This window comes from Mya arenaria, chromosome 14, assembly GCF_026914265.1.
Source record: "Mya arenaria isolate MELC-2E11 chromosome 14, ASM2691426v1".
Lineage (NCBI taxonomy): Eukaryota > Metazoa > Mollusca > Bivalvia > Myida > Myidae > Mya > Mya arenaria.
In genome coordinates, this window is record NC_069135.1 from 30,902,857 (window position 1) to 30,920,495 (window position 17,639).

Below are 17,639 nucleotides of genomic sequence, written 5' to 3' on the forward strand. Positions count from 1 at the left end.
TGTAATAATTAGATGTTTTTTTTATAAATATTGACCTAAAATAACTATTTTAGCCAAACAAAAGACTTTATCAGGTTTATACAATTGGCTGATAGTGACTATATCAAACAATGCAATAAAATCAATGGATTGTTTTCTTATTTATTGATTGATTCCTTTTTAGATTGTAAAACGGTTGTCTTAGTGGTGTTTCGCCGGGTTATCGGAAGCGTAAATAAAGACAGCATCGTTAGTGGCCATTTGTATGTCCATCCTGGAGTTAAGCAAACGATTTATGCTGGATTCGACAAGAACAAAACATATTTCTCACCAGAGGACAAGGAAACTCTAAAAACATTTTTAGAAAAGAAGTTGGATGAAGAATTATGTACATAATTATAAGCTTTTAGTCCGTGTGTTTCATAATTATGACACGTTTAACATGAACATTCCTAAAAGTTCCGGTACAATAAAACGAATGGTAGCAATGGATATACACGATGCATTTGCATCATTTGTGTGAAAGAAAATAGAAACACAACTACTTCCAGAAGCAGAACCAGGATTTTACGTTAATGTGCAACCCCTGCATTTGAAATCGAAATATTTGTACGCAGACTGCTGTGGGTTATGTCTATTTTTACCATGCATATGGTACACACAACCTAGATCCGTCTGTGACTTACCAACATATAACCATTCGCTCACCTAATTATATTCATATATATAATCTGCATGAGGCATCTCCTGATCGTGTCTATGCTGTTCCGAACTTCTTATTTTGTATTGTGTCTTACCTATACTGAATATTTATGTTCCTGACTTTCTGGTAAATATTTATGCAAAAGGCTACTGAAACAAGCTCAGTAGCAGAAAGTTTAAACATAAACCCGGTTTAGTGGCACTGGGCGAACGCCAAAGACATAGAACACAAAATCACAATCAAGAAACATAGAAAAACAGCACGAAACTCCACAAACAGCACAGTGCATGCATACTATATATACAAAATAGGTATATTTATCAAGAATTGTTAGGTATTGCTTTGGAACGGTTAGTAAAATGTAAATTCACTGGGGGTTTAAACCAGTTTATGTGCACAAACCTCACTCTTAAGCCAAATATTCAAACACCCCATGAATTTTAGCAAAGTTTAAATTTGACTGCCCTGTTGGGTTCTGCTGCATTATTGTATTTGTCAGCTTACATATAGAGATATAGGTAAATTTCATATTGTTTCGTTATTGTTATTTTCGACCAAAATATGTCGATGGTCTTGGACGAGACGAAATCAGTGTTCCACCGTTCTTAACGCTGTAAGAAATGTACACAAAATGTTAAAATTTGAGTGTATTAAGCTATATGTACAAACGCGAATTATTCAGCCATTGGCCATTCTGTTCAAAGTTGATGCCTGACGACCCCAAATAATTGTTTTATCACTAGAAACAGTATTTCTTATTAATTCGGTATGTTTCGGTACATTTTACATTAGCTTTCTCTAATAATAACAGCCTCTTATTAGTAAAGGGTCACAAGACCTTAAAAATCACATACGTGTACCGATTTCGTGATTTTCAACTACAAATCTTTAACTTCTAAAAGCATTTGGTGTCATAACATTGCGTCACATTAAAGTAAGCGTATATCGTAAAGATGTGCTTAGAGGATATATTATATTTATCTTGTAATTTAGATACCTCAGGATTTGGCTGATATTATCAGAAACAGTAGCGAACAAAGGCATTGTTAATCCCATTGAGGCAGTCCCTATGAACTATAGAAAATACTAAAATTGAAAGAGTTGTTAAATCGAAAAGATATTGAGAACACCCTGTTTGTTTTTACATGGTATTGTTGGGTAGATGCATTTTAAACTAATATAATTATCAGTATAAAAAGGCACAAATACACTTTGATGACAATATAGTTCATACAAAAGTAATAATATTTAATACATGCCATCATTTAAAAAAACGAACTTTAAATAAACCCCTATACATGGAAATACTTTGAATTCATACGTCCATTGTCCATACAAACAATGTAAATAGACGTATAGATATATAAACAAACATTTCTGTCGTTGAATGCTCAACACTTCGGTTCGTACACACAGTCTGTGGTAAGAGGACGACTGCGAAGGCACGAAAGTACAATGGAGCTTATTGGCGAAGAAATGAAGGTGAAAACGCGAAAGTAAGAAAAAAACAAAGGCGAAGAAGCGAAGAAGCGAAGGGGGCAACAAGTAATTGTTACTACAATCGCTACTCAAGATATTGAATTGATACAGGAGCTCGTAACGCGAGATTTATCATTTCAATCACAAGAAATGCGGGTGAATGCGGGTGATTAAACGGTTTTGTACATATATTATGGTCTGTTGTGCAGGACAGCGTTCATACAGAATAGTGCTGTAATATGTCCGCATATTGATGTAGCAAGGTGCATATTTCAGTATTTTATCAGTTTGTGTGTTTGGTATAGTTCTATATCGTATATTGTTTTGTGTTGATTGTGCATCGTCGTGTTTAGTGTTGTGCTACGTGGTTATTGTCCTCTTTGCGTTACTGACCGTCAGTGTCCGTCTATATCCGTCAATGTCCGTCCATGTCCGAGTGCGTCAGAGCGTGAATACTGGTTATGCGAGTTTGTCTAAATTTATAAGAGTGATTGATTGTTTCATAATGTATTTTCCCCCTTTTCCCGCTTCTTTGCACACGCCCTTATTTACATATACACATATATCATTCCGTTCTGAATCGTAATCGACGCAAGTCAAAATTGCAATTGTAACAGTTGTTACTATTTATTTAATATTCGCTCTTATCTTTGAGCTGAAATATTCTTTCATATATAATCATTATTTAGACGTGCCTGGTAAGTTTATTACTCATAGTTCTTAGAATGTTTTATGTATTTAACCGCGAAGTCTCCCTTGATATATTTACCGATCACTGTCCATTGCTTTGTATTTTGTGTTATTAATAATATGATTACGTTAGCATACACATACACATTTATATGTTTTATTATATGTTTTAGGTTTCATTCGACAACGTAAATAAATATTCGAACTCTGAAGTTGAGTGGTTTCGTCTTTGCAAACCCACACTACACTGATCTAATAGTACGGTAACCCCCCCCCCTCCCCCTACGTATTAACGTTCTGATATCAAGTACCGACCTAGCTAAATAGTTCCTTATTGGCGATTCAAACTGAAATGGCACTATGTTGAGGTGTGGTATACTGGGAATGTCGGTAACAGACATAACTGTACGTAAAAATTGTACTTACTGTATCTGCCAGTGAAGTATGGCCATTAGAACCCTGGCCGGGCAGCTCTTTATTCACAATGGTGTTGTTTCGCTCCAGAAAAGGAAGGAGGTGGTAACTCGGTTAGTGCCAAGTAATTTATTTCCAAACAATTTTGTTTTGTTGAAAAATGATAACGTTAAACAGACCAATTTCAGACTACCTGCAAAAAATGATTACCCGGAGAAGTCACCAAACTAAATAACTAGTGAATTAAAACAGACAATTGCAATAGAAGAAAGAGAGATTGCGCTGATTCAGTTGACCAGCGTATTGAGCATAGAGATGGGTAAAAGAGAAATGTTGCGAATTTTACCCGAGTATCAATTTACTACTCGAGTTCTCGATTATTTTTTTTTTATTTTTTTTAAAGAATTCACCATATTCGCAGTTAACAGCCGTAAGTATCAGATCTTTCGTGTTTCCAATACGACGACAATAAACGGCCCCTTTAATCCCCGCTGTGTACACAATTGACCATAATAAATGTTTTGACAGTTGTTGTGATAGTTGTAAACTGCCAACAAAGGGCCCTAATTTGCATATAGCACTGTTGTCAATTAGCTGAATTTTGATAGAGGTACATCTCCCATAGAACTTTATCATTAACCAATTAGTATGTTTCCCCTAAAAATGGACGTTACCGAGTGAAATAGTGACGACCGTTACGTGCAATGATTCCTGAATGGGCGTATTTTTTGCAATGATTATCACAATTGATAGGTCGATATCTACTCGTAAATCATTGAAAAATGAATATTAATGAGGAAAACAACAAAATTATAGGAAAAGCATTTTAAATAGTATTTCGTAAAGTAAACAACTAAATAATTTATAAATAATTTTCGTTTATTGTAATTTTGAATGTTGTTTATTATTGAGTGTAGTTCCAATCATCTCGACGCTCGAACATGATCCGAGTTTTGCTTTCCATTTAATTGTAGTACATATATACCTATAACATGAAATGAAAACGACAAATTTAAAGAATGAAACGCTATGTGTTTTCTTTTTATTGATTCTCTGTTAAGGTACATATTGATATTCTTATTTAAAGATTAAATGGTAAATATTACGACCAACGCACGATGTACATGACCGATACATGTATACACGAACTTGTATTTCCCCAAAACCAATTCAAGTTATCCGAGTAATCGAATACTCGAGTACTCCATCGGAAAATTGTCCGAGTACTCGAGTACCAATTTTACTACTCGTTGCCATCCGTAACATTAACATTGCGGACACTGATAGAACCAATTACATCGGATATATATGGTTTATCGATATACATTGAATATGTAGCGGTATATTATAAATGATAAGATACAATGTTCACAAGTGACGAACGTTGCAATGAAAGAACCTAAACGAACTCACGTCTTCCAAACATTTTTCTTTAACTATAGTCTTAATTATCGTGAACATAAATATTATAAAGAGAGCGGTTACACAATTTTGTCCGTGTTCGCTAAAAAGATGATGATGATGATGATGATGATGATGATGATGATGATGATGATGATGATTGGGTAGATTCTCTTTACTCCGAATTGAGTTATGTTTATGCCCACAACCTCAATATGCAGCCTTAACCTTCTGGTGATAACGACCCACGCACGTACCAGTAATTACCAAGTAAAAGATGGAGAGATCCAAACAATTTACAGAAGATGTGCATAAACAAATGACGCTTGATTCGCGGGATGTTTGATGAACATCTTAAAATTCAATATAAACGTGGACGGAGGGCAACAAACTTACTGATCGCCGATTATAAGCATCTAAAACGGCTAAATCAGTATCAATCTTTTTTTCTTAGCGACTACAACGATTTAAAGGAACACTCATATAAAAATATCGACGTCACAAGAGTCAAGTACGAGAATAACCGCACCACGACTACTTAAGACAGCGATAAGTGATTGAGGAAAATACAACAAACGGAGACAATATATCGGCGGTTGATAGCAGACGTTTCCATTTGCTTCTATCCTACTTAATATACAGTGTTATAAGCAAAGTTAACCTTTAAAAGAAGGGAAACAACCGACGATGCGCCCAACAAGTGTCTCACTGCTATATAAAGATGGGGAAAAACCGATGATGCGCCCAACAAGAGTCTTTTTTCTGTTTTGAGATGGTTCTTGTGCAAATCAGCTCAAATGCGAATGTAAATGGTTTATTTCACGATACAGGGTTTATTTAATTAGCAGTATTTATCTATAATTTGTACATTAGAATTGCATTAACATAATACAGTGGATATAATAAATGAAAATAATAAGTAAATGTGCAAGTACCCTTTGATCTAAAATATTGGCTATAGACTACATAAAACGTCAGTTCAGTGTCATATCGTTTTATATTTTAAACCATTGTTTACCGGTGTTTGCACCAATCTTTTACATTTTATCGGTGCGTACCAGGCATGTGCTCCATTATATTTTCCAAGTACACTTTAAATATTAAACTAAGTGAACAAAATCATACAGTGCAGCACACTGTACCATTCTAGCTAAAGCTATTCAAACTTGTCTGTGATGATGTTTGTTTCTCGAGTTAAGGGGCAATGGGTGCACATTAATATCAAACCTTGACCCGGCCTTCAAAGTTGTTTAGTTTTAATTTTCTTTCAAAAAATGAATTCCAATTCATTTTTTATTTATATTATCATTGCAATTTTTGTTGTACAGTCAATGTTTGAAAACACGTATATTTTGAATAAATCAGCTGGAATACATTGAATCCGCGTGCAGGTAACAACATGATTCTTAATCTCACGTTCCGTTCAATTCTTTCTCCAGAAATACTTTGCTCATTCTTGATAAATGTATATTGTGCTCTTCGAATCTAGTGTAAATTGCTTTTTTAACTGCAGGATTCAAACCAGCTATTTAAAAATATACAGATATGACAAGGATTTAGTATATCAATTATGTGTATGGATTTTCGAAATTCTACCGTCTGTCCCTAAACAATAAACACGTTCGATTACGGACTTGGAATAGATTTAGATTTAAGCCGACATTTGTTACAAACAAAATCGCCTATCGTTTGTTCATCGCTTTTTACAAAGCAAGTATCTCATTGTTTTCCACGCTGTTCTCTTTTTCTCTTAAATCGGCTGACGCAGTATTCGAATCTTTCCCTGAAGTAGAGGTATCCAACAATTTTGTTACATATTTGTCATTGTTTGAAATATTTATCAGCTGATTTAATTCAATTTTATCAAAAATACCTTGACCTAATCCACACTAATTCAAACCTTCCATTTGGGTAGATATCAGTTATCTACTATGTGTATTGATTGAACAAAACATTGTATAGAGGCGGGAGAAGGAGGCGTGGCAAAAAAGGCAAAAGGAAGGGCGGGTTCTACTTCAAGATTGTATAAACTAACGTGCGTTTGAGCTAACAGATAATAATATTTCATAACATTTACACGTACAGTATGGGCAACAAACAATGGAGGAAAACTGAAAATGATTCATTTGTGAAAGTACGAATATCATTGATTTTTTGTTCTGAATTTTATTTGAAAAGTCGCATTATTATATACTTATATAATAAGTAATTTATTCACAAAACGGTTTGAAATGTGTTTTAGATGTCAAACGACATTCAAATGAATTTATTTATTAAATTAACATGGGGCTTAAACTTTAATACAGAAATCGAGGACGTTTTCGGAAAATGATCTTACAATATCATTGATGCAGTATTTATTATCGCGATCTAAGTGTTCCTATTTTCAGAAAATTTTCAAACATAATGTCGGGCGTCACATTATTTAATATATATTCATAGTGCATTGATGGATAAAAAACTTCTGGTAAGCCAAATTAGCTAATCTAATGAAAAAAATATTGCCAGCTTGTATGCGTTGCAAATTGTCAAATAGAATGACCGGCTGTTTTCTTAAGTCATCGGTAAGTGTACTATAAACAACATACCAATTTTATATCTCTAGTGCTACTTATTATTAGGGTAATTATACATGACAAATGAATGTCATTTTTTTGTCAAGTTCAATATGATTAACGTACAAATGTTTATTCTGATTGTATTTTTAAACTTTGCAATAAAGCATTGAATGAACTGCAAAGCAATTTAATGTGTACATTATTTGTATACCAATGGCAATTCTACGTCAGTATAAAGTCCCTAGCATGATTTTTGAATTGTTAAACAATAAAGTAAATGTATATTGAATAGTGTATTTAATAAACAAATATATCCATTTTATTCTATTGCATTGGCTCATGGAAGCTACAAGTTATCGATTTAAATGACAAAAACAATCCATGGAAATAAACTTATACATTTGAATTAAATTTATAAACTCATTTTACCAGCTTCAAGCATATAGCAATTTTGTTAATTTATATATCAATGGTAATATTAGTTCAAGTGTAAATACATTATACATTATATGTTTATCGGTGTATTGCAAAATAAAACTGTTTTATACAGGACGTATATGCATTCTGCTGGAGTCAAGTGATCATTACAATGATTTAAGTATGTTCTATTGTTTGACACACCACATCGTGAAAAAGAAATATCGGGTTGACACAAATACCACGATAGGAATTCTCAACTAACGTTAATTACAAAAGCGTACTTAAATACTGCTCTTTATCTTTTACATAACATGATTGCATGAGAGTTTGAAATGATAGAAATAAAACACGTTTTGTAAAGTTAAAATATGTTTCATTGCAGACTGAATCGTATCTAAGAAAAAAAATAAAGAGTGACTTCGGGAAGGTTAGGCTCAACCTATGCTTGGTTGGAAACACTGGCGCTGGGAAATCGGCGTTCATCAATTCGATAGTTTCGATTTCCAAAGGGCGCATTGCAGATGTTTCATCAGTAAAAACCGAAGACATAGGTGGTGTGGGAACCACTAAGGTTATACGTTTTTATTTTATTTTTAATTTGATTGTAAGGTATTATAACATTCTTATTTTAAATTATGTTTATTCGGTAGTTTAAATATTTACTATTATATATATAATATTAATTGTTTTTTGCCTTTTATTTATTTTTGATATATTATTTCGATGGCAACGTAACTCTTTTGCCATTCTTACTTTGTAAATAATACATCAAATGAACGCAATTGGACTGGCCAAAGTGTGTGGAGTCAATAGTTCATTATTTCATTCAATATTTTTTTTTTACATATTTCATTTCATTTAAAGCTGCACTCTCACAGATTTACCATTTTTACAACTTTTTTATTTTTTCTCTTGGAAAGAGCAAATTATTGCATTAATATCTGATGTAAGATTGCTAACAAAAAATCAGATAGTAGATTTTCATATTTCCGTTTGAAAATTAATGTTTTATGGCTTAAACCATTACTAACGGTTAAAGACAAATGCATAAAACACCAATTTTTGAACTTCAATATAAAAATTCTGCGATCTATTTTTGTCCCCAGTCTTATATAACTGGTTTCCATGCATTTTCGCAAAAATTCGCTCGTTCCAAGACAAAAACTTAAAAAGTTTTCGAAACGTTTAATCTTTGAGAGTGCAGCTTTAAGAAAACCTTTCAAAAATCCTTTCTTACCCTAGCTGTGAATAGAATGACCCGACTGTTACCGGAAACATTTTTTTTTTAAATGAAGTCACAATAACGCGGGAAAAGATCAATCACTTGAAATCACTTTAAGACGTAAAATTGTAACACTTATGGCAACCATACATTTAAAATATAATAAATTAACACTTTCTTAAATGTTGATTTATATTTTACGGTACCTGCTGGCACAATACAAACAATATCAAAATAAATGATTTTTACATACATTGTTATGTGATAAATTGCGATCCGAACATATCCGAAGTTGCTGTGTTCATCGATTGATAAACGCAATTGCCCAAAGGCAGTTCATTTAAGGAATGGAAGTGGAGTTGTAAATATATAACGGTATGCTTTCAGTTGCTTCGAATTCAAGGCAAGACAACTGATTTATTTAGCCAAGTGAATGTTTTTGACACGATGGGATTTACTCTGGCAAAGTCGCCAGAGGACAACGGCATAACAGACAAAGACCTGAAAGCTGTTTTGGAAGGAGAAGTAGAAATTAACCACAAAGTAAATATATTTATAAAAAAAAAACAATGTGAATGGTAGGTCGTAAATATTTTTTTCTCGGTTTGAAGTTCTTTTTAGCCAAAGACAACCATAATACCTTTAATAGAAATGGACTTGTTTTTCAACTGGATAAAATCAAGATATAAAAACAATGCTCATTTATACATCATTCAAGCTATTGTGTTATTTCAGTTTAGTTCAGTTGGGAGTGAACGAACAGGGTTTCACAATAGACAAGAAAATAAACCACATTGTGTTATCATTGTTGTTAGTGCTGAGGCACTGCAGCTTCACGATGACAGTGTTTTGACGAGAAAAATGAGGAACTTGCATAGTTTAATTCCAAGCGGTAATACTAAAGATATATGTTTTCAATATTTAGCATTACGCTTATACACAACTTTATTAGTATTAGTACTAAATAAAACAATGGGGAAACATCTGCATAATTGGTTTACAAAAGTTAAAACTACACGTTCAATGATTATTTATATTGTTATTCAATTCATCGTTTAGTGTTTCTACCATAAGTGATATAAAACCGTATAATGAGAAAATTATTATTGATGGCGAAAGAAGATATCAAGTTTTGTCAGAGTTATAATAGCTGTCTTCTCCGAGGTCTCAGTGGATAAGACCAGGTCACGTTTTCGAACGCTTTTGCATGGTTTAATTTAGTATGTAATACCCAATGTATAGGCAAGTATGTCTTCCTTTTACCATGTTATGATGTTTTGTATTGTCTGATTTCAGATGTTTCGAGAATTGTGGTGATCACCTGTTGCGACAAAATAAGCGAGTCCGTTCACCAAAACGTCACTGAAATTTACACAAGCAAAAAAATTTATTCCATAGTCCAAAAGGCGACGAAGACTTTTGGAACACCAGAAAACATGGTTTTCCCTATTGTTAACTATTATAAAGAACTTAGTTTAAACCCAGAGAAAAACGTTCCAATTTTGTATGCGTTGTTGTTTGCACTTAATTTTGCAGCGGATCGGCAAGAATTAAGAACTCAAACATGACTTCATTGAACAATGATAAGAAAATAACACAATAATGTGTTATGTTATGTAACAAAAGATAAATAAAGTATGGAAAACAAGTATTTTTACCTAAAGTACTCCTTATTAGTTTAAAGTATATCATAAGTAGTAATAATGTCACTTCGTCATGCTCTGCGCATGTGCGAAAGATGACGTGACGGCGGGAACCTTTACTAAACGAAGTTTGGCGGGAAATATTTGGCGCAAAATTTCAATGCCTTGGAGGCTATTTTGGATGACGCATGTTTCTGTGGCAGAAATATTTGTAATGAACGTAATGGAGAACTCATGCGTAAGACATAACAAATCAGTAATGAGACGTGTCGAGTTTCGAACTAAGCAAAGTGCTTGCAAAAGTGTATAACTTATATATTATCATTATCCTCACCATATTTGCACGTAACCCTTCAGACAAAATATGGTTGTTGTTTCTATGAATTCGTAATGTACTTCCGTGTTGCGACCATTTTTCCTCCTCTTTCTTTCCCCCCTCCTCCTCCTCCCCGTCCGTCTCCTCTTCTTCCTCCTCCTCCTCCTCCTTTCTTTCACCATTTCTCCTCTTGCTCCTTCCCCTCCTCCTCCATCCAACTTTCCCCTCCCTCATTACTTCTTATCTTCCTTCTCATCCTGCTCCATCCTTTCCATCTTCTTTTCCTTCCCCTCCTCCAGCTTCTCCTCCACCTCCTCTTCATTCTCCTCCTTTTCTTCCTCCTGCCCCCCTCCGTATATTCATTGCTGTCTTATATGAATCATTCTTATTCAAGTCTGAACATTTCAGTCTTTAAAGGCCTAGTTTAAGCCTTCTATAAGACCCCCCTAATCCGTGTACAGTACACAACGTATGTGTCTCAATCTTTATTGCCTTATATTATTATTACAATTCCTAAGAATCAGAATAAGAGTAATGATATTTATATATATAATAGCCCATTATTATGATTTAATCATGATGCTCCACAATTTGGATAATACAATGTCGACCATTCATTTAAAGTGGATTTAAATATATATGTTATTTAACTATATAAAGAACTTATCACTCTTTTATGTTAATTATATTTTTCCAATCGGTTTAATTATTAAATACGTTAGCTATGCATTTTGTTTATATGTATAAATGTGTCTCTGAAATTACCTACTCTAAAAGTGCCAACCCCTTACGGCCCTGAGCCAATAAACACAAAATAGGAAATTAGCCCCTACTGTGATAAAAGTGTAATAAACAGGGAATGCACAGCAGGGGATTATCATGCCAAACATTCCTGACTAGAAATATCAACCAATGGAATAGCTTGGTTTGTTGGGAGTATATAAGGGGAGGACACGCTTATAAGAATGATATATATATATTGTAACCGGTCGGCAAATATAAAGTCCGACAAATGTATAACTTTTGAACGCGGATTTTCGAGGAGGGATAATATGCACCAGATACCACTGCATGGTGGACTCAAACAGGTGTATCATACTCCTCACACACCTCATGCGGAAACACATACTTTGTGGCCCAATACATTTTGTCGGGCAAGATACAACAAGTGCGACAAAGAATAATAAGGCTTTACTTAGTGGAAGCCATTATACCGAATACACGTTATTTACGCTTCAACGGTTTTACTTTCAAAACCGATGGCTCGAAAACTGTTAAAGATACACCGGTAAAAGTATACATTTTTGGAATCTACTGGACGAACCCCAACGAATGTCACATGGTCCAAGACCGTTAGAGCGATTTTAAAAATTAACAGCAACGTCAACAGGTAAAATTTTGTTTGAGGTGCGTCCCACGGGTAAATGTGTAGCGAACACGTGATTGTAGGCCACTCGTGATATATGCTCGTGAAATACAATACGATATTACAGTGAAATAAATAAAAAATCTCTGTATCGTCCGAATTCATTTAATAAATGAAAAGTTTGCAATGCGCTGATACATTTCCATTATACACGTACATATATAAACGTGAATATTCCGTTGGGTTTCAAACTGCAAAAGCGATAATTGACAGATTTTATAAACACCAAATATAAGAAAATGTTACACGGAGTTATTCTTGTAAAATGGTTGTCATATACGTCGTGTAATTGTGAATGCTTTTAAATTCCTCCTTTCTGACACGATGACATGTTAAAAGTGAACATTGGAAATGGAAATAAGAATTCATATTCTATACTACTTTAGAACAGGCGTGTTTGGATTCGACAATATAGTCACTGAAAGTTACATCTGCTATTGTTTTGGATTGACCTATTGACTGGAAATCATCGGATTTTTTTTAAGTGATTGCATGCATTTATTTAAATAGGAATGTCACAGAAATACTAAGTATGAGTTTCAGTGATTGAAAAAGATTGAAAAACAGAGTGTTTTTATAGTAGTAAAAAACGTATAATTATTATGGAGAAAATATAATTTTGTGTTTATGTTAATTAGGTGAAAATGGCTGCATTCGTGACCTTTAAAACATAAATCTACTATAACAGATGCTGTATCGTGTGCAAAAACACACGTACAGGAAATCATAACATAATATTTCGTAAAACAAATATGAAAAAGTAATATATTTCCGATGCTCATTGTTATCAAATGTATTGTGCATATTTCCATAATTTAATATGTATTCTGTCTAATTTTTTAAATAAATTGGTTAACGGATCCGCCGCCCAATTATTTCGAAAACTAAAAAAAAAAATTCAAAGAAAGTGAATTTTCTTTTTTTGTTGGTACTTTTTTTTTAAATATTGAAAAAAGTCAGGGTTTTTTTCTGCGCACATAAAATGATGTAAAACCTGTTGCCTGATCCTTTGCACCATAGGGATGCAGTTTTAAAGGGACAGTACACCAGATTGGCACCAAAAAAAAGTATTTTTCTGTAATGAATCTTAGGACAATTATTTAATAGAATGTGTTACTCTTTGATATCATAATTGTAAAAAAGTACCAAAATGTAAAAAGAAATTGTGCATAAGGAATGAATTCTACTAGGTAGACATACCAAGTAATCCTTTTTAATGGAAAAATACAAAATAACTGCTAAACTTAAATAAATTGTAAACTATGTGGTACTTCAGTTAGTAAGTTTCAATGCATTAATTGTACACATTAATACCAAGCTTTTGTCAGTCTTCGACAATTTTCTTTTTTTCTTGCAAATTGTTTGTCTGGTGCACAGTTGCTTTAAAAATTGTTTTCAAAATGGCGGCCTCAATTGAGTTGAGATAATACAAAAGTCTGTATCAATGTTAACAAATCACATATAAACCAGAGTTATTGATTAAATACATTGTCTAGTGTTTGTTCCAGAAGGCATTAATTGTTATAAAATTATATAGAGACTACTATTCAAGTAATAAAAATCTTGGGTAACTTAAATTTTGTTCAAATAATGCTTTACTGAATATAAATATTTTTTTTATTTACATTTCCTTGTTTCATTTAAAAAAATAATTGAGTCGGTGAAATTTGCTGCAGTTTGCTTTTTCTGTTGAGGAGAAGTAGTGCCCAGCAATGAGGAGACACAGGCATATTCATTGTAAGGCTGATATATGGAAATAGTGTTGCAAATAGGAAAACTCTTGCAGTCAGGTGGTGCTTCAATAAACATTAACAAAAAGTGACACTAAAACTGAAAGTTTGTCATAATATAGACTTTAAATGTGACATTAATTTAAGGTGGAAGTGTTTAAAATGCTTATATAGTAATTCCATTAATTTAAATTTGAAATCGGTAGTAGAGAACGTTGGACTGTAAAGCCAAACATGTGTATGACAAAGTGAGCATTTGAACATATCAATATTCATTATAATATTGAGGCATTGCAGACATTGCGTTGCATAGGAAATAAAACATACTTAAGCATTTCAAATGTCATTCATATGAATCTATGAACATGTCTTTGCTGTTTGTTGTTATTTTGATTGAAAAAAAACCGATTAGTATGAGTATAAAATCCTTTTTTTTCGCACCACCCATCCATTTTTTTTTAAAAATCCGTTAACCAATTAAAAAAAAGAAAAATGGCCTTAATGGTGTCCGGTTCTGTCATGTTCTCCACGATGTAGAATTTCTCACTTTAGACAATTTTCAATTCAAGTTGACTATGCGTGGAAATTTTATTCAAGATATTTCTCTGTTTAGACATTGATAATCCTTTGCGTTGTACACTTTGGTGTTCTTTTTTATTTATGTTTTTTTTTTCACCATGGCTAGACAATCGAGCTTTGTACCCCAGTTATCGTCCATGTTTGATAATTGTATTTTTTTAAATACTCTAAAACAAATCAGTTCGGTAAAAAAACCTTTTGTTAACCTTTGTGTAAGATTCAAAATTCCCCTTTGTGTCCTGTCACTGCCTTTTTACATAAGTGTCATTTGATACCCGTGCTGAGGCGCCCGCCTGTTGTGTTCCTAGCAATGGGAGCCTGATTTCGTTTGATGCTCAATACCTTGATGCAAATCTCGGGGTATTGTTGCATTAGGCGTGTATTTCTGGATATTTTACTGCGCATTCGTTGAGAAGGGGAAGTGCTTCTTATTTCTTTAAAGTTAGTGTTCCTGGTGAAAGTATACAATATATCGGGCATTGCCGACTGCTACTTAAGATATGTTAGATTTTGTCTTCATGATTTGAGCTTCTTATATAATTTAAGTATTTAGACATACGTACGATACTTTTTAAGCGCTTTCTGACGTTACGCTTTTCCAAAAAATCTTAGGTGACAGGTGGCGCTGTTTTTAGCGCCAATTTCATTGTTAAGCACACCACCAGCCGAGCGGTTGTTTATTTTAGTTTTAGTTTAATCCCTCCTTACCTACCTTTTTCAAAGTTAATGAATAGGTTTTTTATTTTTCAATGTTCTTATTGTTGTTGTTTTATGGATGTTGTGCTTAAAATGTTAGGTATAATGGTGTGACATGTTTATAAGTCTTGATTATGTTTTATGTATATTTATTATTTGTATTATTTATTCATATTGCTTGTGTATCAATATTATATTTATTTACTTCTTGTGTGATCAATTCTTGAGTATCATGGCGTGTTTGGAGGCTGCTTGCATAATATATCTTTGTATAATTCACTTTACTGTCTCTATGTATTACGGCCAAAATTTATTAAACTATTTATTTTAACTAACTATTTAAATTATTTATGTCTGGTTTGTTTTTTTGTGTTCTGTTTTCATAATTTGAGCTTCTAGGATAATCTTAAAAACTTGTAGACATCATTTTTATGTAAATTATGCAAAATTTGTAAGATGTATGAGCATACCAATTTGTCTCTTACATGAAACATAATGTTTACAAATGTCAAATTGTTTAAATATAATGTAAGACAACTACATGTAAGAAACCAATTTGTTTTGAGGGTGTACAGCAATTTTCTAGACAGTGTTTTTTTCATCATTATGCGTACATTTACAATTATAGAGTCTCGTTTCATGGTCAAAGTTATTTTGGTTAACACTGGTTACGTTAACTACAATTGACAGGTTCAATTGTATTCCCTTTTAAGAATATAATATGTCTAGTCGTTTAACATAAAACATAGGAGTGTTGTATTATGACTTATCGAGTTAAAATGTCAAGTAGTTTAATTGAAATTTCAAGTAAAGTATTTTATAGACTAGTATTTTGTCTATATCTTAAGGTTGTTCATTTTGTTGTTTCAGTTTAATTTTGCATAACAGATTAGAGTTGTGATGTAAAACGTGTGAAGTTAAAAAATCTAGTTCTGAATACTTTAGAAATTGTTTGAAACATATTTTTTACAAAGTAACGCATTCTACATGTGCGTTTATTAGAACATGTGATTGTTTTTCTAAATATTATTTGTAATTTGCTTTTGTGCCAAAAACAGGGATCATTGTATAGATATGATTGCAACATGACGATAAATGTAGGCATTATTTGTGTAATGTGTATAGACAGGCAACCCATGAAAGTTTAACATTACGTCTTATTTATCAGTAATGTCTGAATTTTGATGTATAATTAAATATTTCTCATCAATTCGATGCAGATTATTTTGATGCTTGTTTTTCGTAATAAAATATTGGAAGTTTTGCAGTAACGTTAAATATGGTATATTGAGCCTTGAAACATCTTCATTTTTAGGTGAAAAACTTTTGGTGTGTTTAATTACGTCATATATAATTGAATTAAAATTCTGTTAGAAAATGGAAGTATTTTACAAGTGAAAGCTATGTTCGAAAGTAAAAAGATATTTGGTAACGAAATTTAAAATGTTGTAGTTTCCAAACGCCCAAAAGAACAAGGCGTAAACATGTCTTAAAATGAGTGTAAGATGATACCCTTTCATAAAATCAGGGTCTACAAAATTCCCCCTGGGGGGTTGAGCAAAACTTTTTTCCCCTTAAAGTCTATTTCTTTTGCAACTTCGCTTTATGTTTTGACACCCATCATATTTTACAAAAGTTAAAAAGTAGATGAAAGTAAGCTGCAGGAGTACTATTAAGTATAAATGAACGAATAAATAAAAACTTTGTTATGCAGGTACCCTTTTAATTTTAATTTCTTCGGCTGAGTTTGATTAACATAACGCATTGGCATATCAAGGGTGAATAACAAAGCTTGTCTGTGGAAGTCAATGAAAGAAGCACCACACGAATATATGTTACATGTCTGTCCAGTTTCCGGATAGGTGTACATGTAGGTTAGAACGAAGTCTCGATGTCAAATTAGTTTGATAGCCCGCCGATACAAAAAACTGATTTTGTTTAGATTCCTAGATTTCATTCATCATGAACCATTCGAAATGACATGAATGACACCGCTTGCTTTTACATTTTGGTTATGGTTATGAGGTTGGACGTTCGGATTTTAATTTAAACTTCCTGTAAAATTACATTTTGCTTAACGTTCCAAGGCGGTTCCCCAACAATTCTTGATAAACACTCCTAGTTTTATGTTGTTTTTCTGTGTTTCTGGCTTAAACCCGTTGCCATTGTTTATGTTTAAGCTTTCGACTAAAGGACTTTTTTTCTGTAGTATGTCATGTATATATTAAAATACATTGACGAAGAAGTGTGGGTTACGCATCTTCTAAGTTTAAAACTGCGTTTGATATGAGAGCAATAATCAACGATATCACGGCGTTGTTTCCAAATTTGAAGTATTAGTTTAGTTTAAGCTTAAAGTCTCATTTATTGATGAAAGATTGCG

At 32.9% G+C, this 17,639-nt stretch overlaps 1 protein-coding gene across 1 annotated transcript; it reads left to right on the top strand.

Annotated features, from left to right (window-relative positions):
* Nucleotides 1-9,223: 9,223 nt before the first annotated feature.
* LOC128216586 (uncharacterized) lies at nt 9,224-10,514 on the top strand. Its single transcript, XM_052923197.1, has 3 exons — nt 9,224-9,409; nt 9,602-9,758; nt 10,163-10,514. The coding sequence occupies exons 1-3, from the start codon at nt 9,314-9,316 to the stop codon at nt 10,432-10,434; spliced, it is 525 nt and encodes a 174-aa protein (XP_052779157.1). The 5' UTR covers nt 9,224-9,313; the 3' UTR covers nt 10,435-10,514.
* Nucleotides 10,515-17,639: the final 7,125 nt, after the last annotated feature.

What these genes read in the sequence shown, in the direction of transcription:
- LOC128216586 (XM_052923197.1), top strand. Translation starts at nt 9,314, where the DNA reads ATGGGATTTACTCTGGCAAAGTCGCCAGAGGACAACGGCATAACAGAC. An exon ending in AAGTAGAAATTAACCACAAA is followed by an intron (nt 9,410 to 9,601) that starts GTAAATATATTT and finishes GTGTTATTTCAG; the next exon opens with TTTAGTTCAGTTGGGAGTGA. An exon ending in GCATAGTTTAATTCCAAGCG is followed by an intron (nt 9,759 to 10,162) that starts GTAATACTAAAG and finishes GTCTGATTTCAG; the next exon opens with ATGTTTCGAGAATTGTGGTG.